Source organism: Haliaeetus albicilla, chromosome 13, assembly GCF_947461875.1.
Source record: "Haliaeetus albicilla chromosome 13, bHalAlb1.1, whole genome shotgun sequence".
Classification (NCBI taxonomy): Eukaryota; Metazoa; Chordata; class Aves; order Accipitriformes; family Accipitridae; genus Haliaeetus; species Haliaeetus albicilla.
Window position 1 is genome coordinate 12,636,766 of NC_091495.1, and position 26,482 is coordinate 12,663,247.

The 26,482-nt window shown below is 40.1% G+C and overlaps 1 protein-coding gene across 1 annotated transcript in view; it reads right to left on the reverse strand.

Moving 5' to 3' along the window:
* The window catches only part of PPP2R5A (protein phosphatase 2 regulatory subunit B'alpha), a 47,553-nt gene extending 22,160 nt beyond the window's left edge, over nucleotides 1-25,393 (reverse strand). The window contains exons 1-2 of the mRNA XM_069800174.1: nucleotides 24,376-25,393; nucleotides 5,137-5,333 (exon numbers count right to left, since the gene is read on the reverse strand). Of these exons, the coding sequence (XP_069656275.1) occupies nucleotides 5,137-5,333; nucleotides 24,376-24,526 (348 nt within the window). The 5' untranslated portion in view covers nucleotides 24,527-25,393. The remainder of the gene's footprint in view (nucleotides 1-5,136; nucleotides 5,334-24,375) is intronic.
* Between the last annotated feature and the right edge of the window lie 1,089 nt (nucleotides 25,394-26,482).

The window sequence follows — 26,482 nt, forward strand, 5'->3', positions numbered from 1 at the left end:
GCAACGTACTGCTTTTATCCTAAAATTACAAGAAATAAAACCATCTTAAAAAAAAAGTAATGTAATCATCACTTTTATTTTTTCAGAACTGCTAAATCCAAACAGCCAAAAGTCTGAAAGAGATGAATGAAAATAATAAGAAAGTAACTTTTGCCTCAACTGTTTTACAAGTTTGTAGCTAGACATGGTCATATTTAAAATTTTTCTCTGAAACTATGAAAATTGAAAGAAAATTTCAGTTTCCCCTTATAAAGACAATTTTAAAGTATGTGACACAGAGTTGAGGTTTTATATAAGACAACAAATACAGTATGACTAACCAATTATGATTTAAACAGTACTCTCTTCATGCGCAAGGCAGACAATCCCAAAAATATATCTAATTTTAGAGTTCTTCACTTTACTTAATTTCAAGATATTTCTCACTTTCAAGTAAGAACTGAAGAACTGTTTACCATTTTTCACCTCTCATGATTTCAAAATGTTTCAAGGTTTTGGGAAGTCAGAAATACATAACAATCATAACTTTTTGATCTAACACAAAGTAACTTTAAAAAACCCAAGAAAAATAGCTACCAAGTTACTTTAAGTATGATATAGTCATATCAAATCAAATTGAAAAGAGCAAGTTTAAAAAGGTTTCTTCAGGGATTTTTGAATTATATGGAAGTCTGGATAGAAGACCAATCTTTCAGATGTCAAGAGAAAAATAAATGTCATATCTTCTGCCAGATGCATCATACTGAATTTTAAATCTCTTTAACATGAACAGAAAAGAACATACAGTTAATTTCATTTCTGCATTTTCTACTGTTTTTTCAGGAACACGTTTAGCCCAACTTTTCCAATCATCTTTAAAACTCTTTAGTCTTTTCAATCAAATCTATTTCAAATAGCTGCTAACCACCCAAACCTACTAAACACAAAAGAAAACGTTTGAAAGTTGGCAGCAAGTGCTACTGCATAGCTTCCGTGGAGTCTCCAAGGTGTTTGAAGACTCTTGCAAAAGGACTTTAAAAAATCCTGAAGTCACCCAGCTGGCTCTGCATAGAAGCATCAGCTGCCTCATTAAACAAGATATAAAGCTATTGCATAAACTGACTTTTCATTTCCTCCTATGCGCTTCATTCTACGTCCTGTCACTGTCTCCTGTTGTTACACGGTAAAGCTGCAGGCACTGCTGCTCTGGAGTAGAAGGGCAATGATGTTCTGTATGGATGGGCACTACAGCAGTCTCCTAGTTTACTGCACAGCAGGAAAAAAAAAAGAAAAGAAAAAAACCACCAAAACAGTACAGTTGTCCTTTAATGTTGTAAACAGAAGGGACTTGGGATTCTGGACCACAGGAGAAACTGGCTGACGGGAGAGGGGGGGAAACAGGAGTCAAAGAATGTGAATTTTAATCAAGCCCCAAACCAAAGACTATAATCCTGGTTCTGTTACTTGATATTGTCTACTGTTATTAGGTACTCAACAATAACACCCAACATACAAATCAGTCCCCTACAGAGTCTTCCCTACCTCTGCTTACAAGTCTTCTAGTAACGTCTCTTGAAAATGCATCCTTTTATTTCTAGATGCATTTTGCCGAACTGAACCAGTCAACCCTTTAGCACAGAACCTCAGAGTACAGAATGCAAAAGTTTCAAGTCCAAAACAAAGGTACTAACTACTGAATGTACTTCTGTAGCAGAAACAAATAGCAAGCCTCTCTGCCAGATCCTTACAAAACTAATTTTATGATTTTCAGAGTATTCAGTACTTCTACTAGCATTATTGGTCTCCTGATACCATATGAAACTTAGAATAAACTGTACTATTTTTATGTACTAGCCTGACTCCCTAAAGAACTCATTCATTCACCTCATTATGTTTGCAATACTTTTGGTTCCTGTCTCATTTGTTTCTTTCTAACATCTTGCTAATAGTATTGATCAAAAATGTGGTTAAAACCCCCATTGTTTTTCTATGGGCAAATTCTTCTCTATACCCACTCATATTATTTAAAACATCATTTTTCCTTTGTAAGTGGGGTCTTATCTCAAAACTGTGGTTTGAGAAATACAAATAATAAAAGGCTTTTACAGCTGGACAGGTTTCCAGAGAAAGCCAGCATTAGCTTTCTAAACTAAATCTCAGAAAGTTTTGTAAAAGTGACATCTGAAAGTGTGCCAGTTAATGTATTAAAATGCAGCAATTGTATTTTATTAAAACAAAAAAAAGAAAAAAAAAAAGTCCCTTATTGTCTGTACACTAGGAGATACTAGATTCAATTCCAATTTCTGAGCATATAGATAGGGATACCTGATGTTTTTTGAAATTCTGAATTCATAGCTTGTGCAAGCTGCTAGGACAATCTCATTTACATTGGATTTTTATATGCTGGTGGGGAATGAGGGGAAGTTGGCAGGCACAAGGAGATGGAGGAGTAATGTGTAGTGGAGGGACACTTCTGTTGCACTCCCAAACCTGAAAGGCTAGAGCTTTCTAGCTTCCCAGGAAGCGTTAAAACATTCACAATGACGAACCCTAATTTGCTGTTAGCTTCAGAATACTTTGAACTGAGTATTTCTAAACAGAGAAGATGCTAGTTTTAGATGACCTAGAAAGGAGGTGCACAGATCACTGTGCTGCCCCTCCAAAACTCTCTGTAAGCAGAACTCGTCCTCAGTTCTTCATTCAAAGGCTTTGGCAAATAAACTATAGGAAAATCAGGTGCCTAGGGCACCAAAAAGATAACCTGCAGCATATGTCCTGCACATCTGCCTAAACAAAGATGATTTTTTTTAAATTTTTTTTTTTATGATCTTGTTCCATCCTTGGTGGCTTGAAAAAAACATCGATACCATTTCACCCAGTGCTCCCTACCTCAGGATCCAAGCAGAGCGGTGACAACTACACAAGCCATTATTGTGTGATACTGGCCCAGCAGTTATCATGGTAACAGAGACCATGTAAAGAGAAGGAATGCTAGGAGACCTCCTCACCTGCACAGACCTTGCCTATGCACTGGTCAGGAATAACATTTTTTCCCTCTTGATATCTGTAAGGGATTGTTGACTTTGCCTCTCCAAGACTCAGGTCACTCCCAGGAACCCAGGCTGCTTCCTCTACAAGCTGGAGGAAAGGTGTCCTAGGCCCAGGGAAAGACAAGGGGCTTTGGAAAGAAATAGGCTCAGCTTCTGCCACTGATACCACTCTGGCTTTTTTCAGGGAATTTTTGTAGTTTGTTCATCCTTTACTACCAGTCAGATGATAGTTGGATTTCATTAAGGATGGTTTCTACTTTTTCGTCCCAAAACCACTATCCTTCAAACCCTGCAAAAAACTCAGATGCTTTTTCTTTAAGGTACTAAACACTGAACAGTCCAAAAACAAACAAAAAAATCTTTTAAATCTCATAGAGGTTTTGCTACAAAGAAAGGCCTCAAGCCTGACACACGTGTTGTTTGGAGGGAGAGACCCATCCAGAGTTCTTTCTGAAAGCTGGTACTTCGTCCTAATTCACAGCAAAGACCTTTTCTGCTGCCAGTTGCCAGGGAGACTAGAAATACTATTCAGGCTTGGAGGGATCTTTTGTCTCAAGCTCTGAAAACGCTCTCACTGAGCATTTAAGGCCTTCTTCATTTTCTGTCATTTTAGGGGAGAAAAGGAGATGGAAATTTGTTATGGAAGGAGAAACAAGCATCCACAGGGCCCAATCATTTGCACAACAACAATGACCTCAAAAGAACAGCTCAACACCACCTTATCTTCAAGAAAAGAAAACAACTCCAATATAAAAGAAAATCTCCTTTCAACAAGTATGATAGGCTAGTTGGTATACTCTTTCTTCTAACAAGAGGCTATAGAGGGCAGAGTAAGAAAACACTGCAAGGGTTCAGGCTTGCTGCCACCAGCAGCAAAACCAAAAAAGCCAAAGAAGAGGTGGACATACTCTGTCCTTTATTTTCTTGTGTAAAAAACATTTAGGCCAGAAACACAGGTCCTTTAAAAAAACAAAACTATTAAAAAAACCAAAAACAGTGTCCTAGATCTTTTGTAAAACTTGATAAGCATCTGGTGAAACAGCCAAAATGATTAAAAGGGTTTCAATAATCCTAGCCCTTCGGTATAATAGCAAAATTTCTACACTTACTTACATTAAAGATCTGATCTTCCATATCAGCTGCTCACAGAAAAAGAAAAAAATAAAAACCACAGAACAAAAACCAAACAAAACCTTAAGAAAAAATAGCTTGCACTGTATAGAAAACTACAAAAGTCATAGGCCACATGTTTGAACTGGTCTGCTTATGTTCCCAATAGCTACTTTTAAAGTCAGCATTGTGCCTATGTAAACTTAACCGAAGTTTAGCGAACCATTAGCTTAAGTGCATGGGCACTAAACACATTCTTTTTACATCTCAAATTTCTAGAAAAAACAATTTTAAAATATTTCAGATTATTGTCAAATGTCCTTCAGTTGCGTTGCCTGTACATGGAGTATAGGCATATCTAAAACATCACTTACGTAGCATTTGAAAATGCACATAAAAAACTGGGAAAGTCAGCAGATAACCACAAATATTTTGTTGCTTATTCAATACGCTATTTGTAGAAATTGCACAGCAGAAGTCACCCTGTGGTTTACAACTGGAGCAAACCACTTAAGACTACTGTAGCACAGCTCTCCAAGGCCAAAACAGTAACAAACAGCCATATAAAGTATTTACAAAGTTGCTTTCTTACACTGATAAATCTTTCTCTTGACACTAGTACCTGCAAGAATCTTTACCAGAAAACCTCAGCCTGTCATTCCACTGCCATTCTTAAAGACAGGCAGCACTGAAGTATTGCCATTTTCTGAATGAGAACAACTTCAAAGCTTACCCAGACTGCAAGCATCTGCAATATACCAGTTCTTTCATTTTAATTAACCTCAATGCATCATATTGCAGCTAATAATTAAAACTTACAAGTTGTTTGTTTTTACAAGCCTTTCTAAACAATTCTGTAAGCCAAGTTACCATTAACGAATATTATATTGTATAAGCAGAATAACCGACAGCAATTCTGAGTTAGATGCCATCAGAGTTGTAAACTGATTAATTCATTTTATCAAAATACAAAATATAACAAGAACATTCTACTTACCATTTTCACTATGTCAGCATAAGCTGATTCAACTATCACTCCACGATTTGTTGAAACATATTCAACCAGTTCATTCAGTGTTGCTCTCTTAATTTCTTTGCTTTTCAGGTCTGAAACAGAGTCCATGAAGTCAAAGAGTACACAACACTGTTGCAACTTCTGACAAAAAAGATCTTGCTGTTCATTGAAGGTGGCATCTATAGAAGAAAACAAACAAACAAACAAAAAAACCAGAACCAACCAACACTTAAAGTCTGTAGAAGCAAACACAGGATTTCTAAATATTTTGCTGACTAAAATTTGCATAGCTATCAGGTTTTTTATTATGGGGAATAGTGTGCTCTGGAGTCAGCAAATTAATAAGCAATACTGTCAAAACTGAAAATACCTGTTCAAGCATATTAGAATGAAAGACCCACCATTCACAACTGGTGTTTTGTACAAGAAATAATGGATAAACATATGGCAGTAAATATACTTATGGAAAATGAGTGCCCGAATTAACTTTATTTGAAATACATAGACATTAGTAAGTACCAACTCTCCCTCACCAAAAGTCATATACTGAAGCAGTGCATCACACTGAACTTTCATTCATCCGATTTGTCTCATTCTGTTCCCTAATCCTTTATTATGTAACCTGCTTAAAAGCTGTAAAATCTGCTTTGAAGGAACCTTGTCGCTTTACCCCAATGCAAAATACTTCCCATACTTTTGACATCATGTGATGAATGTTTCTCTTAAGAAACACCTCCAATATTTCAAAAGGATTAATCCTGAATTTTCATGCTTTGGTCTAAATAATTTATTACAATCTTAGTCATGTAAGGTCTTCCAGCTTTTTTGGCCTATTAAGGCAACATGTTCGGCTATGACTTGGCATTTTCATCTTAGAGTGCAGTTTCTCCATAAGCTGATAAGCAAAATTCCTCCATTAGTATTTCACATTAGCTCTAAAAAGAGATGGATTATTAAGTACGGTACACTTAAATTTAATACATCCTTAAAACATTGTAACTGCTCAAAAGTTGCACAATCACAACAAAAGAAGCCATGGTTTTAACTGAAAAATTGGTTTAATGTGCCTTTCATTCTTGTTTTTAATTGTTGGGGTTCTACACCACTCCAGCAACATAGCATCACATCATCTATCAGTCAGTTGGTGTTTCAGTTGTTCTTGTGAAAAATTTTTGTTTCCAATTTTATCTGCAAATAAGGAATGCTCTCCCCCTGAAGAAATTTCAAGACCTGTCTATAGCCAGACTACTAATCCCTTTGCTTCATTCATTCACTGCAGTATTGATCTTAGCACTGCTGTTTCATCATAAGGAAATTATCAAGACAAGAAAAAGGGAACTGCCTTGTAACACTGAGTATTGAAAATCTCAAGTCTCACTTTAAAATTTGAACAAATCACAAAAAGATCTCATGCTTCTCTTTATTGTTTAAGCATTATTCTAATTAAACAAACTTCATTTTAAAGTTTAACAACTCAAACACTCTTTAATAATGCCAGTTCCTCAAGTTTCTTACCAAAACACTTTCTATTTAGTGGCTGGAACAACAGTCAACAGTGGTTTTAATGTTCAGTAATTATCTGATAGAATTCTTTTGTTTCCATAAGCAAAAAGTAATTGCTAAAATGGACTGAAACGCCTCCACTGTAATCCCAACCACTCACTCTGCCCTGAAAGTTCAAACACCAGAATATTGTATTGTATTCCCTTTCCCCCATCTAACAGTTATGATCCTATTAAATGAGCATAACAACTTCAGTGAGCTTTTGAAAAAGCTAGCAATTACTACTCCCTCATAAAGAACAATTCATACTTTTAAATGTTAATTCTGCAATTTTAACCATTTTTCTTTTGAATAAGAATCTTGCAATATGCTTATTTCACTCAGATAACTACAAAGACATGAATTGTTACACTCTGCAAAATAATGAGCATCAGCTGTAAAAACATCGGTAAGTTACATAACATTTCAGCTCAGATCTTCTAATATTCTACAGGGGACTGCATGAGTAAGTACTGTATCATAGCAACAAAGCAGTAACAGTGACATGCTGAGGCTAAAATCCAAAAAGCCTAATTTAAGGAACCGACACAGGGAGGACAGCTTTTTTTGACACTAGCCCCAAGCTGAAAGCCAGGCTCAAACAGGATTCAAACTTACTCTTATTTTTCCTCACTACAAACTTAACTATACTCCAAGTTACAAAAGCCCAGCAGTGAGGCACAACTAATACAGTGTATTTAGTTGATGCTCAATAAAATGAAGTATCATTAACTGGAATTTACCCAGAAGTTTCAAAAACCAGCAGACAGCATCTGAATACTCCTAACACTGGTTAAAACAGACCAAAGACCTAAGGTTAAAAACAAGTAACAGGAATTCAGACAACATAATCAAATCACTTATTACCTTCCCTAGAGTATCAAAGAAATCCCTGCATTAGCCACTTTTAGTTAGACATTAGAGTAACAGAGATTGTATCTCTCCTGCCATGCATCACCAGTCCATTTCATTAGCAATCTGATCTACCTCAATTAGACATGTTTTCTCAAATGAAAAACCTGCCCATTAATCTGTTTTGTTACTCTTACTATTTAAAGCAAAACCAAAGGAAGTATTTTCTTCTATGCCTACGTCCATTTTCCATACTTAAAAGGGGAATCATAAAATAAAGACATCTGCACAGGTTGAAAATTGTGTACAACCATCATAATAAATAAGGTAACAAGAAAGCCAGTTCTGTTGTACCAGCACTACCTGTCTTCATGTACTCAATCACTGCTTGACACATAGCACATTTATCCTGGGAATGTTATGAGAGGTACCATGGGAACCACCAAGTAATTTGGGAAAATTTGTTTGTCGGACAGTGTTTTTAGCTTTTTAAAGCCTTGTCTTTAACTATCTTTAGCTATCCCAGCACAACAGAAGCTAGACAACTCTACACAACAATAATATCATATTGCAATAGTTTACTCCAGTTCTATGAATAAAATAAACTGTGTCACCATAATTGCATAAATAGCAGAGCTTTTAGCTTTAGTAGTTTAACAACCTGTGGCATGATTTTTAAACCACTTTTAATTTAATATCTATCAATATTTCACATACATCTGAAGTTCAAGATAATTGCTTTTCTTCAAATACCCTAAATACCATAAGGGCCATAGAAGACAATGTAGATTCAAAGTAGAGAGCGGATGCCTCAATAAAATAACCCTGTTGACAGGCGATACTGGGGGGAGGAGTAGGACAAAAATTGAAGCCTGAATTCTGTTACCAGCCTGTCCCCGAATTGCTGCATGTTGTTGGAAAAGACACCTTGCGGGGGGGTGGGGGGGCGGCGGCAAGGAGGGAAGGAAACAAAGCATGAGGAAGCCTAAAGCAGAAAAAAAAAGGGAACAAAAGCATTTAATCCTTTTTAGAAGAATGTCAAGATACATATATTAAACCACACCCCAGAAAATGGTCTACACACCATCTGATCCAGGTGAACAAATGCAGTTGCCTCAACTTTATTTTCTAGGGGCTGCTCTACAGAAGTGCTATTTAGGAAATTCTTTAAATCCACTGTTACATTCTTTGAAAGGTTGGTTCTAAGTTGATCTGAGGTCCTTGGGAAAGTAACAATGAGATTTTTAGGCAGCCACAGAAAGGCGATTCTTAATCAGGTATGATGATGGGAAATTCTAAAGCCAAGATCTCCATCCAACACCAAAAGAATTACTGTAAGTTATGATCCACTTTAACCATAACTCTTTCTAAGGATATTAATTGCCTCTGGTCATTTCCACAATAGATGGTAAAATGTTTGTAACTGATTAAAATAGTTCATTTGATCATTGCACTTCATAGTACTGAAATTCTCAACAGGCTATTTCTACTGTTTACAAAAACCTGATCATTACAGGGGTAGCCACAATAACACAGGATAAAAAGTTACAAACAAGTTGACTTGGAAGTTCCTCCTGAGCAGAAGTTTATTAAACATTAAAACTGCATGGTTGTACAGATTTGTCTCCAAATCAAATGCTTTCAAATTTATAAAGTTGTCAATCCAAGTCTAAACATGGAATATTAAGTTAAAAGATTATTTTTTCCAGGGAGGGCCCAAATGACATATAGATAGGGAGAGTTCACAATCACAGAGCTACCTCACTAGTATGTAACTAGAGAGACAACCACCACCATATCACTAGCCAGGGCACTACAATGACGCCTTCCCACAGTATATTTATCACATATGTTTACAGGCCTTTCTTGTGGAAGGAAGAGACAGATTCTTCTCCCTTCTCAACAGAATTGTTTACATGAGACCTTCCATACAAAGCCAGAGAACCTAACATAATCCTTGCTTCCAACAGCAGCAACCAGAATCTAAGTCCACAAGAACTCCTCTCTAAACTACACAAATTGGAAATTCAAATAACATACTTTCCCTGCCAATACAAAGTAAACCCTCTCAAACATTTGCAACAAGTTTCCAATACTTTTTTAAAATATCTCTAATTAGGTAACTTCTTCCTGAAAAAGCTGCCCCAGGAAGATGCAGAAGCCAGAAAAACAACCATGAAGTTTTCCTCTGACAGCCTCTTAAAGCAGTTCACATATAGCTGTTTCAAACACTTAGAGGACAATGACATTATAGAATAAAGTACTGCATCTCTCCTTACAGTAAATTGAAGTTGGTGGGCAATCCTACATTTCTACATAATTCCCTGACAAACTGAAATACAGACAAGGATTGATACATGACAAGGATTGTGCCATAATTATGCCGTAGTCCACAGCATGAAGTTTAGCATTTAGTCTCTGTTGTCCGGTTACATTTACTGTGTTATATGTAGCTGTACTCAATGGTGGAAGGACCTGCCAGAGCAGAATAGAGCCCTAACACTGACATAGAGAGAGAAGCACAGAAGCACATGTACTACGAGACATTAAGTGTTTGGTTTGCTTTGCTTTTTGATTTACTTCTTCACATCAGTAAATTGCTAACACTGTTGTACAGCCTGCTCTTTTCAGAGATACCATTAGTCTGGAAAGGGGTTAGTCTGATAAACTTTGCCCTAGTCTACATAAATCAAGCATAAGGAGTCCTGTTTAACCTAAATTTAAGATTTATTTTTGTCCTGAGGAGTTCTTGCATGCATTGTTGTTGTGATCTCTTGTAGCATCTGGGTCAGTGTTTATGTTATAGGCATGGTAAAGCATTATTAAGAAATGGAGTTTTGATGCAATTTTGTTACAACAGAGGGAGCATGTTTCCAGGTTCTCAGAAGTCTACATCTGCAGCTTGACAGGCAGCAAAATAGCTGGCTGACAATGAAAAGGACAGAGGTCTCTCCTCGCTACCCCCTTGCCATTTATTCCTCCCTTCCCCTCCTCTGCTCCCAGTCACATCCATCCCTCAACACTGGCTCTGGAACTTGTCAGACTCTTCCGTGAGCTGCTTTAACTCAATAACATGGCCATATTAGTGAGGTTAAATGGCTTCTGGAGGGGCCTGATGTGCCTCAGCTCTGGCACAAGATTAGTGATGGGAGCAGAAACTCCTTGTAGCTGCAGTGAGCTGTTAAGTTAGTTCACCATCACCTTTGGAATCATATCATCCAACTATAGAGGTATGAGATAACTGAAAAATCCTACCTACGCATGAAGTTAGCTACTTTTTTGAATGATACTTTGAGGGGGGTGTTGGTGTGGGTTTTTTTTTTTTAAATCACTTTAAGCTCCTTTTTAAAGAAAATGTAGCCCCTGTATAAAAATCTCACAGTATATTTGGCTATACTGGTAGTCTGTAACATTCTCCAGTAACTCTGTACACCTGTAACAGAATTTCCCACAATTCCAGCTTTTGGTAGCTCAACAGCCCAACTGGAACTGGCAGGGCTACTCAGATGAGTACTTGTGCAGCACCTTAGGTATCCAAGGGATCTTGTCATCAGTATTTTCAGGTTTTCCACACAGAAAAACTTTGCCATCCTAAGTACCATTTCTTAATAGACTAGCATTGCAGATTTCGCCCCCTACCCCCTCCATTCAGAGTTCAACAGCACGCACTTTCAAATTACCTGTTACCCCAAAGTCTACAGCTGTTGCTGGAACTCTGGAAGGGGCTGAGTAAGTTCCTCCGCATGTTTACAGTAAACAGAGCTCTGACTTTCCAGGTCAGATAAGGAAATCAGACAGAACATTATATATCTTAAAAGCTAACCAGCTCCCTATACAGCAATATGTTTGTTCACTGGAGAAAGAGGTTTGGAAGACAACAAAGTAGAATGGTATTCTCAAACATTATGCTACAAGGTAATTCATACTACATACATAGGAGATAACCAAAACAAAGACTTGGCACAGAAGGCACATTGGTCAATCCCGTCTAGGACCTGTGTGCTCATACTAACACTTAACTTCTTCATTTCAGAAATCAAAAGAACTGCAGAGAAGCAATCAAGATAATGAGCTGAGCTTCTGCTGTACTTCCACTTAGAGGCAAACTATTCTGCAGATGGTCGTCAGGCAGGACTTGCACTGAGATCCACATGAACAGTACTTCAAAAATACACTGTTAGACCCTACTTGCTCAACTATCCCTATAACACATTTTGTCCCAGTTAATATACACCTTTCCCCAGCCAGTTGTGCAAAGTCAAATTAAAATTGCCAAAACCAACCAACCTGCTAAAAATTATACCACCATCCAAGTAAATCCCCATTTTCTTTTGAAATAGCTATGAAATCAGAAATTTTGCTCATTAGAATATTCTGGATTTAAGATTAATTCTACGACACATGCCAAGGAAGAAAAAGAAAGTAAAAAAAGGAAAAATAAAAAAGAAAAAAAGAAATCACACATGAGAAGTAAAACTAAATTAGGATAACGATCAACAATGACTTTTATTCACACACAGAATTGTGGTTTACGAAGTTAATTGCAAAGTCTAGGCCATAGATAATTACCAAGTCATTTACTAAAAGTACTCCTGGAAAGCTATCTTCCATCCAATAACAGACATTGTTTGTCCAGATAGTCTCCTCCGCCACTCCACAGGGCCAGCAGTTGACCTTAAATCAGTCCAGAAAATCTGAAAAGCCTATGCTCATCTAACAACATCTGTCACAAATTGTGTGACATGACTCCTGGCAGTGATGGTAAACTGCAAGTGTCTTATCTGGATTGTTTCTACTGTCTTCCAAGCTTTCTTATAATCCCATATAGTTAAGAGTCTCCAACTACTACCACGTCAAATCCCTTGATTTTACTGAAGATTTGAATCAACCAAGACACTTCAGACAGTAAGAAAGTATTCTGCTGAAGTGCTTTCATATTAATAGCCCTATTTCCTATTGTCTAATTACAGAATACAACATGCAGTCAGATGCAAAAAGTAATATAAATTATTCTCTTGGTCCCTAAAAAGTTAAATAGCAAGATTCTAGTAACCAGGTCTGCCACAATTCACCTCATTTCTACCACACTTTCTCAAAAAGGAGAATTAAAGCACCACTGATTCCTTAAACAAAAACTCACCAAACATACCAACCACTGGAACAGGAACATAAAACACCCTGAAGTTATCCTTAACAAAATGTACAACTTGAACAATACAAAGGTTTCCTCAAGAGCACACCACCAGTTCAGAATCTAACTGAAATTCAGCTCCATGCAACAACAACAAAAGCAAGCCAAAAACCCCCCCAAAAACTGCCCGATGACCTGACACAGTTGAATCAATGCTGCTTTTGAAAGTACTGAGTGTGAGAGACTGAAAGAGTTAATGTCTCAAACATTGTGGTCAGGCAAGAGAAGCTGAGCCATTTGCATATGGTTAACCGTATGCAAGCTTTTTCAGAGTGATACTATATTTATTATAAAAGGCAAAGAAGTTTCACTTCTTACACAGCTGAATTGTATGTTTTCAAAAAACAATTACACTACTCCTCTTGTGTTTGAAGCAAGCTGTCATGGTTTAACCCCAGCCAGCCACTAAGCACCACACGGCCTCTCCTTCACCTCCCTCACAGTGGGATGGGGGAGAGAATCAGAAGGGTAAAAGCGAGAAAACTCGTGGGCTGAGATAAAGGCAGTTTAATAGGTAAAGCAAAAGCCACACACACAAGCAAAGCAAAACAAGGAATCCATTCACCACTTCCCATCAGCAGGCAAGTATTCAGCCATCTCCAGGAAAGCAGGGCTCCACCACGTGTAGCAGTTACTTGGGAAGTAACGCCATCACTCCAAGCGTCCCCCCTTCCTTCTTCCCCCAGCTTTGTACGCTGATCATGACGTCATACTGTATGGAATACCCCTTGGGTCAGTTGGGGTCAGCTGTCCCAGCTGTGTCCCCTCCCAACTCCTTGTGCCCCCCCAGCCTCCTCGCTGGTGGGGTGGGGGGAGAAGCAGAAAAGGCCTTGGCTCTGGGTAAGCACTGCTCAGCAGTAACAAAAACATCTCTCAGTTATCAGTGTTATCAATGCTGTTTTCAGCACAAATCCAAAACATAGCCCTATACCAGCTACTATGAAAAAAAATCATCCCAGCCAAAACCAGCACACAAGCCTTCTTCCACCAGTAAGCCAACTATTATGTTCCCCAATGCATTCATTTATGTTTTTGGCATACACTGCTACTGTATTTGATGTCTTCATTTAAAAACCATCAAGCAGTTTTAATGACTGATCATATGCCAGGATGGGCCTAGCTTGAATATAACCAGAGGCTCTAAGAGCTTAGCATTCTCTCCTGCATGCAAGACATTAGCCCAAATAATGGTTTCACTGGCTTGACAGAGGTGTCATAGCTCGTGATTATTAAGTAATAGTGATTTTAAAATAATTTAAAATAGGAACCCTGCCTCTTTAAGGAAGATAGTGCTAAATTTAAAGGTGATAAATCCTATCACAGAATTAACATGCACAGCCAGGTCATTAAACAGGGAAAGAGGGGAGAGTAATTGATTTCTGGAACAGGAAATTGTTTCTCAGAAGATGTGAATATGGGATAAATGGCAACTTTAACTTAAAATTACAAAAGTTGAGACAAAGGCCTGAATTAAAACTGCTTTCCCAAAACAGAAAATACAACTCCTAAATAGTTTTTGTTACATTGAAATGGAACAAAAGTTTCTGTTATGGTAAAACATACACACTTTCAAGAAGTCCTCCTAACAAGAGGGCAAATAAAGGTCAAGGTAAAGTCCTGGGTATATAAAAAGATCCTCCCTCTAAAGTCTAACTCAGGTTCTATTGTATTAGCCACAAGCTGAGAGCACCCACAGAAGCTGGCACACAAGAACTCGTTACTCCTGGTAACTCACTCGTGCCAGGAAAATTAACCACCAGCAAGACCAAAGAGACTCTACAGAAAGGGAAAGAGAGAATGGACCAAGTTTGAGATTGTCAAATCAAAAAAGATCAGAAGGGACAATCGGTATGATGCTGCTTGTTCCTGACACACAAACTTCTAATTATACTTTTCCCCAAACACAAGCATTTGCCCTTAAAGAAATATTATTGAAGTGTAAAGGTTCAATACAATTTTGGATTTTCACAGGTAATTTTGAAGATGTACAACAACCCTTAGGTTGTGACAAGGTAGACTCAAGGAACCGTTTCACATCTACCCTGTAAGTATTAAAAGAATAATCTGAACAGCTATTTTACTGCCCCAACAGCTGTAGTACTCTGCATATACGTTACCAGGGGATAAAGACTGCTGAAAAGCAGGTGACAAAGTTATGTGCCACACAGACTCAGTAAAAACTTAAGCTCAATACCCATTATACAGTACTGTATTAAAAACATTCTCTATTCACAGGAACATAAACACTTTCCTTGACCAGAAGACCAAAACAAATAGATTTGCACTTTTTAAGCTTGAAAGACAGAAACTGTGTTTACAATTTGAAAGTTCCCTTTTTATTAAGTCAACTGCAAAACTCTTGTATGACTGAAATTATGGTATTTTATAATTAGTAAGCATTGATAATGAAGTATGCCATAAGTGAATCTGCTGTGGGATATTATTTTTTAAAATCTACTAACTTGTATGTTTCCCCAATCACTTCCTCACCTTATCCAAATACAAAATTAATTTTTAATAAGACACTGAAGTTCTCCAGTTTGCCATCACACTGGAAAATGCAAGTCAACATTACAAATCAATTTTGTTTGCATTTTCCCAGAAACTGAAGACACACTCATGTCGATTTCACATGGCAAAATTAGTGCTGAGTGTAATATAAAAATACCTTTTATTTGAAACCAAGGGGTAGCTGTTAAACATTACTTCACAGAAGTACAGAAACTCATTTTGCAGTGTGTGAAGGGGATGTATGGGGGAGCAATTAAATAGGAAATCTGTGCCAGGGGAAACATGCAATCTAGCTTTTCAAAAGCCAAGGAAAAACCTCTTCTTCCCTCAAATCCCTGTGTAAATCTGGGTGGAAGTTACAGGTATTGAATTAATTCCTTGGATAAATACATACTTTATGAATTGGCTAAACCAGTGTTTCTTAATTTTCAAAGTTTTCTCAGACTAATAAGATAATGAGATACTTTATAATGATAAGTGTTACAGTAGGAAGAACTAAGATTAGACTGGAAACACAGGTGAAATCATGGTTCTGCTGCATTCAGTGACCTAACTCCCACTGACCTCAATGGGAATAGATCATCCCGAGCACATGAATATTCAAAAGCACTTGCACGATCTCTTTACCCACTTCACTTAATTTAAGCATTTAGCCTCATAAATAAAAGGTTGAGCTACTTTTTTCATCAATTTTAACCATACTCTAACAGTTACATTCTTTCCATCAAAAACTGTAAACATCAAGCGTTCAGTCATGAGGGATCCTACACTTAAGTATATTCCCATTGGGCAAAATCTCTTGGCTATTTTTAAACTCAATTTACACCATTTTGATGTACTGAGTTTATTTTGCTCCTGCTTCCTACTCTGAAGGGAAAATACACAGAAATATAAATTACTAAACCTTGTCCTTCCTGACTGTACTGTGGGGCCCAGCCTATGCCTCTCTAGGGGATTCTGACATTTGGAATTTAATTTTCTTCTCAGAATAATTACTGTTTTCCTACAGAATCCAACAATGCTGAAATGCACAAATTTCACATATTTAATTCGAAGCCTAAGTTAAACTCTCATCATTTTTTGCCATTACATACGTGTGGAACCAAAATTTATGCTGCTTAACAAGACTTCAGTCTTACACATATCATATTATAAGCAAGCATAGAATTTTTAATGAAAAACATCATATACTTTTCAAAAGCTTTACCCAGTTACACTAAATTGCAACCTTTTTTTGTTAAACCCATTTTATTCTGCTACACTTTCCCATAGAATTTTACCTGGGAAGAAATTAATAAAATAAAAGCTGTGCTTTTATTTTTAAAAGACCAACCATCTACAGAAACAAAGTAACCTATTAAATCACATCTACAAGTTCACTTGTTTATGCAGTGATGCACCCTGCTAATTCTCAAATACAGCAATAGCAGAAATAAAGCTGATTCACCCTTCATATTCAGACAAATTGCTGTGACTTTTTATTCCTGCTTTTCTTCAGATCAGCATTCCTGGCCCATGCTCTATTGTCCTTCTCTAAACTCACTCACCTCACCTCTTCTTTCAGATCTTCTGAGAAAATCTACTGTGCTGCTTTTACCTCTGTTATCCACAGCTTGTCAACTCTCCAAGTGTGTGATGGTCTCAGATAAAAACTTCTAATCCGTGATTTGAAAAAGTAAACTTGTATAACATATTGAAAGTTTTGCTGTTATGGTAGGGAATAGCTTTAATGCCTTTAATTCTCAAGGGTTTAAAAATCACTTACTACAATTAGAACATCTTCCTTTTGTAGCGCTATTCTTGAATACACATGTGCAAATACAATTTTTGTTGTTACTTACACCTCGACCTCCCAGCTCCACAGCAAAACTCATGCTTCTCTTCTGAAACGTATCAATGAAGCTCACAAAACCTATAAATTTCACCAAAGCTTTGCTTGGTAAGATAGTGAGAAACAATGGCCAAGAGAGGAAACTTGAGATGAGAACAAGATAGAAATCTTTTCCCAGTGGTAGCCAGGCAACACAATAGCACAATCTTTTTTTTTTTAAAAAGAAAAATCTGTAGCCTTTTCCCTTCACCATATTCATAGCAGCAATACATACTGCTACTAAACAGGCTACAGGTCACCTACAATTCTGATCAGACTGCTCTCTCTTCCCATAGCCTCCATACCCTTAACATACTAAGGCCTAGTATCCTGCATCTACATTTCACCAGCCTTTCTCAGCTTCAGTTCCCATACCCCCCCCCCCCATATGGTAGCCAGAGCAGTACTACTAAACACAATGACTGAAAGTGAATTTCATGCTCTAATCATGGTCACTGCTGTTATGTTCTCCTCATTTTTAAATTCGCAAGACTCATTTGATGAACCAAGTCATCTGCAATCAGTTCCTGATGTACAGAACAAAACCCCTAAGCCCATGAAGTTTCAGGAAGATCATGGTTCAAAAACCATGGCTGCAATGAAAAACTATGAAGAAACTACAAGAGTATGATAAGAAACATTTCCAGAAAGTTTCACAGCCAAAAGGAATGTTGAGACTCTAAATACTAAGCTTACCACATCTACTGGAAAGGAGCTAGCTCCTGCCCTCTCTTCCCACTTAAGCTTCTCTAATCAGCCCACCACTTCCATATTACCCCCTCACCTGTAATACACTTCTGGGTTCTTGCTTGTAAAAAACTACAAGTTTTCCATATGCTTAGTTGCTGAGCCTAGCAGTACTACAGACAAGAAAGCCACAGAAAAGCCATGCATAGTAGCCCCACAGAGCATAGCAGATGAGAGTAGCATAGTAGAACCTGAAGTATCTGTACACAATAGCGCAGTACATACTGAATCATCAGTCTTGCTACTGAGCTACAATAGCTACTGAGCATGTCTTAGAATTCAGACCAAATTAGATCCACTTTCATTAGTAACTATGTCCTAAGCTCCCACGTACAGCAAACATTAAACCTCAAGACAGTAAGATTTTTTTTTTTTTTTTAATATTGACACTGTACAATTTATTTTTCCTCTAGTCTTAGGAGCAGTTTGAACTGTTTTTGCTGAAACTAAGAAAATTAGCCTGAGGAACAGTTCCAAATAAAACTGTCCATACTTGGCATGGAAAACTTCAGTCCAAACAGTTTAGCAATGCTGTAAGCAGCTGAGAATAAGGTCTTGTGAAGGAAAATTGTAGGCAACCTTAACTATGATGAGCTCTGCCTTTAAGTCAAAAGTATACTATGAAATAGGCATCTTGTAGACAACATACTTCATTAGCCACAAACTCAGCAAAATTTAACAGAAACTAGTTCAGTGATAAAAATCAGTGATTCAGACATCAAAAAGAAGCTGTCACTGCTGGTCCAGTTTCTAGTAGAGCATTTTGCCAAGGAAGTCTTATAAAACAGACATTACTTACTACCTATTCATCTAGTTTGGCTGTGGTTCCAACCTTCAAAATCCACACACTGTTACGAAACTATAAATATAATTTTAGCCTGCTAGATTAAAACAGGATTCAGGACTACAATGGCATAGAAGCTGAATTTTATACCCTTCCCAATGGAAGTGACTTTTTTGCATAAGAACACAACACATATCCCTTCTATGTTTAAACAGAATATTAATCTGTCCAGAACTGTTAGTATGACACCTTTTCAAAAGCACTGAATGATTTTAAGATATATATTTAAAAAAAATTAAAATCTGTAGATTGAAATAATCTTCTTTTGATCAGATAGCCTCGAGCAATAAGTAATTCCACTTGTATTTCCTATAGCAACCAACATTAAATGCAGCACCTGCAAAAGTAATATCTGACTAAACTAGAAAGCAACGAATATGGAAAAAGAAATCTGATACTAAGCTGGCACACAGAAGATGTGAAAGATTTAAATAGAAAAGTTCATGTGAAGACTGTCAATAGGCTCTATATTTAGGAGTTGCTCTTGATGGAAGTATATTCTAAGACCAAAAATTCAAGTCTAAGGATAAAAAAGGTCAATTTGTTAAGAATTAAAGACTAAATGTTCCACTCCATAAACTAGGAACAGTTCCTTAATATAGAAAAAAAAAAATTAAACAGCTCATTTTTCATGAAGCTACATTAGAATATTTTAAAAAATCTTAAAGTTTTTTTAGCTGTTATAGGTTCTCTATTTCTCAAGATTGTTACTTCACTAAACAGAAGTTTTGACTACTTTATAGTACGCCCTGCTGAGATTATACAGAAGAGTTAAAACTAAATTCCTCATAGAACATCCTCATTCTTCATCTGAAATAGAGATTATCTCTCTTAATGAAAAACTCACCCAAGATGACCATAGTTGCAAGGGATGTTGAATACAAAAGGTAGAGAGAGGATGGGGGACTACAGAATAGGAAATAATGATCAATCGTGAGGGATAAAAAAAAAAGTGCAAATCTGAGACAGAAAACTGTCATTTCACTTACAAATATTTATTAAGGCTGTAGTAAAAGTAACCATTCTAAAATTTTGAAGGACATTTTCCTTTGGGGAGCAAAGGCAACTTAATATGAGAAGAGGATTCCTCTCACCTGTTTTTAACTCCACTTATTTTTGTCACTCTGAAGCACACACTATATGACTACATATATGACTATATGTCCCTGCCCACGGCAGGGGGGTTGAAACTAGATGATTTTTAAGGTCCCTTCCAACCCAAACCATTCTATGATTCTATGACTCAAAACATTCAAAGTTTAAGGTTCGAACTGACCCTGATAGATTTAATAACGTTAAAATTTTACCCATAAGCAAGCTTATTAGGCCTTCCTGTAATGTTTCCACAAAAGCTTAGCTTGAACATGGTATCTTGTTTTCAGTCTAACCAAAGCTCTCTCTCTCAAGGGTTTAAGTAAAGAAAATAAAATGGTTAACACCTATTTTAGGCCCCATGTTTGATGTCGAAACTACATACTGGAAGGTCGTCTTAAAAATGTCTTATTCCAGTATACTTCACCACCATAACTCTCAGCCCCACAGAGATAGTTATAACCATCGCTAGCCTAAGGCTGAAAGATTTTTGGACCACTTTCCAGTTCTTCTGCTGTAAGCACCAGAGTTTTCTCTGTGGGGAGGCAGTTTAATTTGGAAGTAAAAACTAAGAATTTCTTTTCATATATTTGTTCTCTGAGCACAATATAGGAAATAAGCCTGCAGTGACATGTGTCTTCCCAAATGGATATTCACTATTGAGAAGATCACAGAAAGGCATCAGGAAATGTTTATTCATTCCAGCTGCACTTGACATGTTTGGTACACAGGAAAAAAGGTGTATTTGCTTTACAACCTGACAGACCACATTAACTGCGCTAAATAAAAGCAATGAGTCGTGTTTTCTATTCACCATTTTCCACCTGTATTTTACATGCTGCTTCAATGAAAAATTACAGCAACAAATATGCATACTTTTACTGTAATGAGTCAGATCAGGTTCCAAGGTCAAGTTGTATCTCTTTTTTCAAAAATGAAGGCAACTGCATGGGCTATTGCAGTCTTTTAAAAGACTTGTTATTGAGACAGAATTGCCACTTCTTAAGACCTTAAAAGTAACACTTCCTTTGCCAGTTTTCTTTAAACAACACCCTCAGAATTGTCCATGAAGTGATAAAGTCCTGCTGTTAACCAGCATGTTATTTTGGCTGCAGATTTTTCAAAGGATTTGTATTATCTAAACTATAAAGTAGCAAATGAAAAGGAGATGGGGGGGGGGGGGGAGTAACTTCAACTTCTAACAGGTTTAGCAAGCTTTTTTTTCTTTTAAATACAGTCACTGGTTCTTCAGTATTTCTTATTCAGCTTTTAAACAATACAGTAAAACGGACACTCTCCTGAATAACAAACACATAGGAAACCTGCTAACTTAACTGAAGAACACACTACTAATTCATTTTGGGTATCCTGACATCAGTCATGTTTTGCTGAGCTTTTATCTAAAAATGCCAGATATCTATCACATACAACAATAAGCTGAATTTTAATGACAACACACAATCTTGCTGCCTGTCCTCTCAATCTAACACCACCCCCCCCCAAAAAAACCAAACCAAAACAACTCCAAAGGGAAAAGTACCTACTATTTGGGACTGTTACCTACTACTTACAGATATATTTCTTCTCCTAGCAGTGATACTATATGCAACCAAATTAAGGAATTTTGGTAAAACACAGCAGCAGCACAATTAACTCCAGAAATATGTATTTTTAAGATTATCTGTCTACAAGCTTTCAAACAACGCAACTATGAAAGCACGTTACACAATCCGATCTGGCCATTTCAGTGCCAAACAAACAACAGTCCCTCGATAAAAGGAAAAAAACCCACAACACTATCTACCCAAGAAGGTACTTTTTGAAGTGGATAGGTAAATTTTATTTTTCTTCTGGAACATCTCTCCTTCCAGTAAAATAGATGCAAGTATTTTAGGCCAGTCTGACAAACCTACCGGGGAGTTTTAGAATACAGTTTATACTTATTTTAAAATATTTTTTCTTAAAAGTGATGAAACAAGGCAGTAACTATAAACAAGATGAAATATTTTACAGCAGCATAATACCAAACCGCTGTTTTTCAGCTACAAAACACTACTTTTCTCCCAATACAGGCTTCAAACACCTCAGATTTAACCATCTACTTGAAGATAACTGGAAAACCAAAAAGCGTTAATCTAATTTCGTAAGTGTACGCTAGCTAAGCGCCCTTAGGCATCAGTATAATGACTGTACTTTCCTTTTTCAGCCCCTCCCTGGGAACACTGACTACTACTCTGTAAGTGACTGGCAGCATCACAACTATTACTGAATTCTATAAAACTTTAAAGAATAAAGCAAAGCTTCATTTTCCCAAGACGTGTGATTAGAACAAAAAGTTTACAAAATTATATGTTTATAAAGAAAACACCTTCTTTCCAGAAGCTTTTTTAGTTTGGGGGGCAGGGGAGGTTCAAGACAGGAAGGAAGAGAGGGAGCCTCAAGCAGATGGAGAGAAATCATCCTATGTCCATAGCTACGTTCAGGACAAATCTAACATCACAAACCCAAGGGAGAAAACATGCAGAAGAGTGCTGCCCAACTTTCTGCTAACTGGCTAGTCGGGATACTATATTTCATAAAAGTATATTTTGCTCACAATTTATGTTCTGAAGCAGGTTTAGAGGGCAAGTCTTTAAACTGAAAATCCTAAAGACAGATATGATTTTCCTTTAAGAATTTAATGCAATTTGAACTACTACAAAACTCTGCATAACTGAAGAAATTCCTCTGATAGTTTATGGCCTCAAATTTCCGAACATCTGAGCTGCTGATGCCATGCAAAATTTCTCTGTGTTATAAGTAAAAAGCTGTAAAACTGCACTGACAAAACTGTAATATTTCAATATATAGAGTTAAAAATTTAATATTGAAGTCCAAGCTCAGCAAAGAATGTAAACTTGGACATTTTGCTGATTTAAGCTGGAATTACTCCCTGCATAAAGTATGTATGTTTAACTGTTTGCTGGATCAGGAGTCAAACTTTCTGAAGTCTGCCACCTATGTGCGATATTTACCAAGTGCTTTTACAAGGTCTCAAGTGTGATTTTATAAAAATGATCTCTGAGGAAAATATACTGTCTAAACAGTGTGTAAATAGCAGAAACTAAATACTGATTTCAAACATAATATTCCGGTTATAAATCCCTCAAATCAAACTAGTGTACTAAGACAGGACACAACTTCACAGAGAAAAAGAAAGCTCAAACCAAACAGCACAAACACCCCTGCTGTTGTTAAAACTAACAGGCAAAGCTGCTGCAACAAACATGCTAAAAAAAAAAACCCCAAACCCTCACCTTGTTACTCTCCTGCCCAAGCTTACTTGCATTTAATAACATTTCTGCCAGTTTTATTGTTCACGTACATGTGCCACTCAGGGGGAGGACAAAAAAAATTATCTTGAAATACTACAGACATGACTGTAAAAACCATGAAAATCAAACAGGAAAAAAGATAATTAGTATGCAGGAATATTTTTAAGTTTGGTGTATTTCATTCAGATTCTAGATATCTGCTGGAAATGATCAGAGATTTTCTCTACCATCACATGATGCAGCTTCAAAAACCTGAAGACTTTAAGACTAGTGGAAGTAAAATTAATATGCTAGGTCATGTTAAGGTACTATCTCTCCCTTATTTTTCAGGTCCCTGCCAAATACTTTAATAACAAGTTTATATTCTCTGCCTCGTAACTATTTCTGTAATTCTTAAAAGAAATAATATACAGAAATTTATTTTGATGCTTAAAGGTGTGGAAGGTTGCAATTAACTTTCGTTTCATTTTTCTAATCTAACGAACTGAGTCTTTTCAGATTTTAGCTCCAGTACAAAGATAAAAGCTTCACTATCTATTTTAATGTCAGCAATGCCAGCATCTACAACTTTCATTCACTTGTGAGCGTTCACATACAGCACTATGCAGGAGAAGGTCTCTGAGGCAACTTCTGATCATTAGAGAAAGCCAGGCAAAACGTCATTCAAACACCGTCCAAAGGTGATGGGAAGGAACCAAGAAGCCAGACGCAAACTCTCTCCGGTAACTCAGGATATTCTGCCACGGGCACAGAGTTCCTCTTCGCAAAATCCCCCCCGTAGGAGGAGCCACCACTCGCTCCCAGGTTTTAGTGCTCAATTCCCTGCACTCCTGAACCCAACTCACCTACGTTTTCCTCAATAAGCCCTCAAAAAGCACACCTGCCCCCCCTAACGCTCACTCCTAAATTACCCAGAAAAGGGGTGGCGAGTCAGTGGGGTCCTTCCCCGGGGCAGTAAGCGAGAACCGACCTGTACGACGCGCGTTCGTACGAGCAGAGGAGACGAGCCCATCCGCACGCAGAACTACTCCTGCCGGCTCCCTACCTGGAAAGCAGCGGGGGCGGAGGAGGACACGGCTAAAGGGCAGAGGGTGAGGGTGAAGGGGACGAGCCAGCACAGGCGGCGACAGGGCAGCGCGGGGCAGGCAAAGCGGTGTCAGAAGAGGCAGCGCAGCCCCGGGCGGCCGGGGGCACCGGCACCTGCAGCCGGAGGGCTGGGGTGTGCAGGAGAGGCGGGGGGGAGACGGCAGACGGGTACCTTTGAGCTGGGGCAGCGGCGAGAGCTCCACCTGGCTGCTCTGGCTGCGGAACTGCGAGGAGCCCTGCGAGCGCTTCTGCCTCTGAGCCTTGCGCACCGATTTCCGTGTGAAGCCATCCACTTTCTCCGCGGCAGAGATGGCCGCCGACATGGCTGGGCGATGAGGCGGCGCGGGGGGACGTCGCTCTCCAGAAGCATATATTAAAGCGGAGGGAGAAGCGGGCGGGCAAAAAAAGGGCTTAAAAAAAAACCAAAAAAACAACAAACCAAAACCAAGTCCTCCCTGCCCTCACGCACGCACACACCCCGACGGGGAGAGGGGAGGAGAGGGCTGGCGTCCTAGCGGCGAGCGGGGCGGCGGCGGTGCCGGCGCGGTCTGCTGGCTGCCGGGCGCTGGGGAGGCTCCTGGCTCCTGGGTCCGGGCTGCCGCCTCGCTCCTCTGGTTCCTGCCTCCCTCGCCGCTTCCTCTCCGCGCGGAGCCGGCTGCCGGGGAGGCGGGGGAGAGCGGCGGCCGGCGGGGGAGCGGAAGGGGGGGAGGAGGAGGAGGAAAGGGAAAAACAAACAAACAAACCCAACGACAACTTTGCCCGGCGAGGCGGGCGGGCGCCAAACTTTCCCGCGGGGGGGGGGGGAGAAGGGGACGACGACGACGACACACCGAGCTCCCACTCTCCTCAGGGCAGGCGCGACGCGAGCCGCCGCGGGCCGGGCTCGGCGGCGCCGCTGCCCCGCTCCCGCCTCGTTCGCTCCGCGTCCCCCTCAGCCGGGCTCGCCTGCGCCAGCCCGCGCCGAGCCCGCTGTCATCGGCCGGACTCGCCCCTGGGCCGAGCTCGCCGGGGAGGCGCCTTCCACTCCCCGCTCCCCAGTCGCTCGCTTCTACACGCCCCTTCTCCGCCTTCAACCGCCGCCGAGTGCTCCCCGCGCCTCCGCCGTCATCCTGCCCCCTCCCGCTCCGCCGGGGGCCGCCACGAGTGTCTCCGCCCGCCGCAGCCGCGCCGCCAGAGCCCGGGAGCCGGCGGGCGAGCGGCCGCTCAACTTGGCGGAGCGAGTGGAGTTGAGGGGAGGAAGGAGGGGAAAGGGGCGGGGCGGGGGCGACCGCGAAAGGGGCGAGAAGGGGCGAGAGGAGCGGCCGTTGCTGGCGGCGCTGGATGATTGACGGCGCAGGGCGGCCAATGACAAGAGAGAACCATGGAACACCCCCCTGCTCCGCGCAGGGCTGTGCGGACGACGCGGGAGCCGGGACGCGCGCCGGGGACGGCGTGATTGACAGCAGACTTCTCCAACCGAGAGGAGGGGAGGTGGGGTGGGCGGGGATTTCATGGCGACGTAAAGCGCGAGGGAGGAGGGAAGAGGGGAGGGAGGAGGGAAGAGGGGAGGGAGGGGGGTGGTGGGCGGTGGGCGGTGGGCGGTGGGCGGTGCGGGCACTGGCCAATCCGCGCCGGGGAGTGGGGCGGTCGCGGGTAAGCGGCGGAGTGGGGACGTTGGGCGCGCGACGCCGCCGCTACGGCGGAGCCCCGTTGCCGCAGCGGCCGCCTCCTCCTTGTGGAGCCCCAGCCCGCCTCCGCCCTTCGGGCCGGGCCGTGGGCACGCTTGAGCGAGCCGGGGACGCCGGCTCCGGCGCCTCCTGCGGGGCGAGGGCTCCGAGGCTGGGCAGGGGCTTGCCTGGCGGTGCTCGAGCTGCTGGGACAAGCAACGGCCGCGCCTGCCGCCCTCAGCGAGCCGTTAGCAGCCGCGAGCGGTACCGGGAGAGGCTCCTCTCGGGGGAAGGGGCTGAAAGGGAGTGTGACCGTGAGCGGAGCGCGCTGGGAGTCCCGGCAGCGTGCCAGTGCGTTTTATGCCATCTTCTAAGTGCTTCTGACTTCTTTTTTTCTCCCACCCTCCTGGCACCTCGACGTCTTTGGTCTTCTTCACACCTCCGGATGCGTTTGGCTCTTGGGAGTCCGCCTTACCATGGGGGTTACTTTTTCACACTGAGTCACGGGCTCGTTTTGCGGGCTGAAGGTACAAAACTGCCCGAAACAAGCACGTGTTTAACTTCCAGGGGGTGAATATTCGTCCAGTAACTAATTCTTCTGTTTTGGACAACTTGTATGGTTCAGGCTGAAGT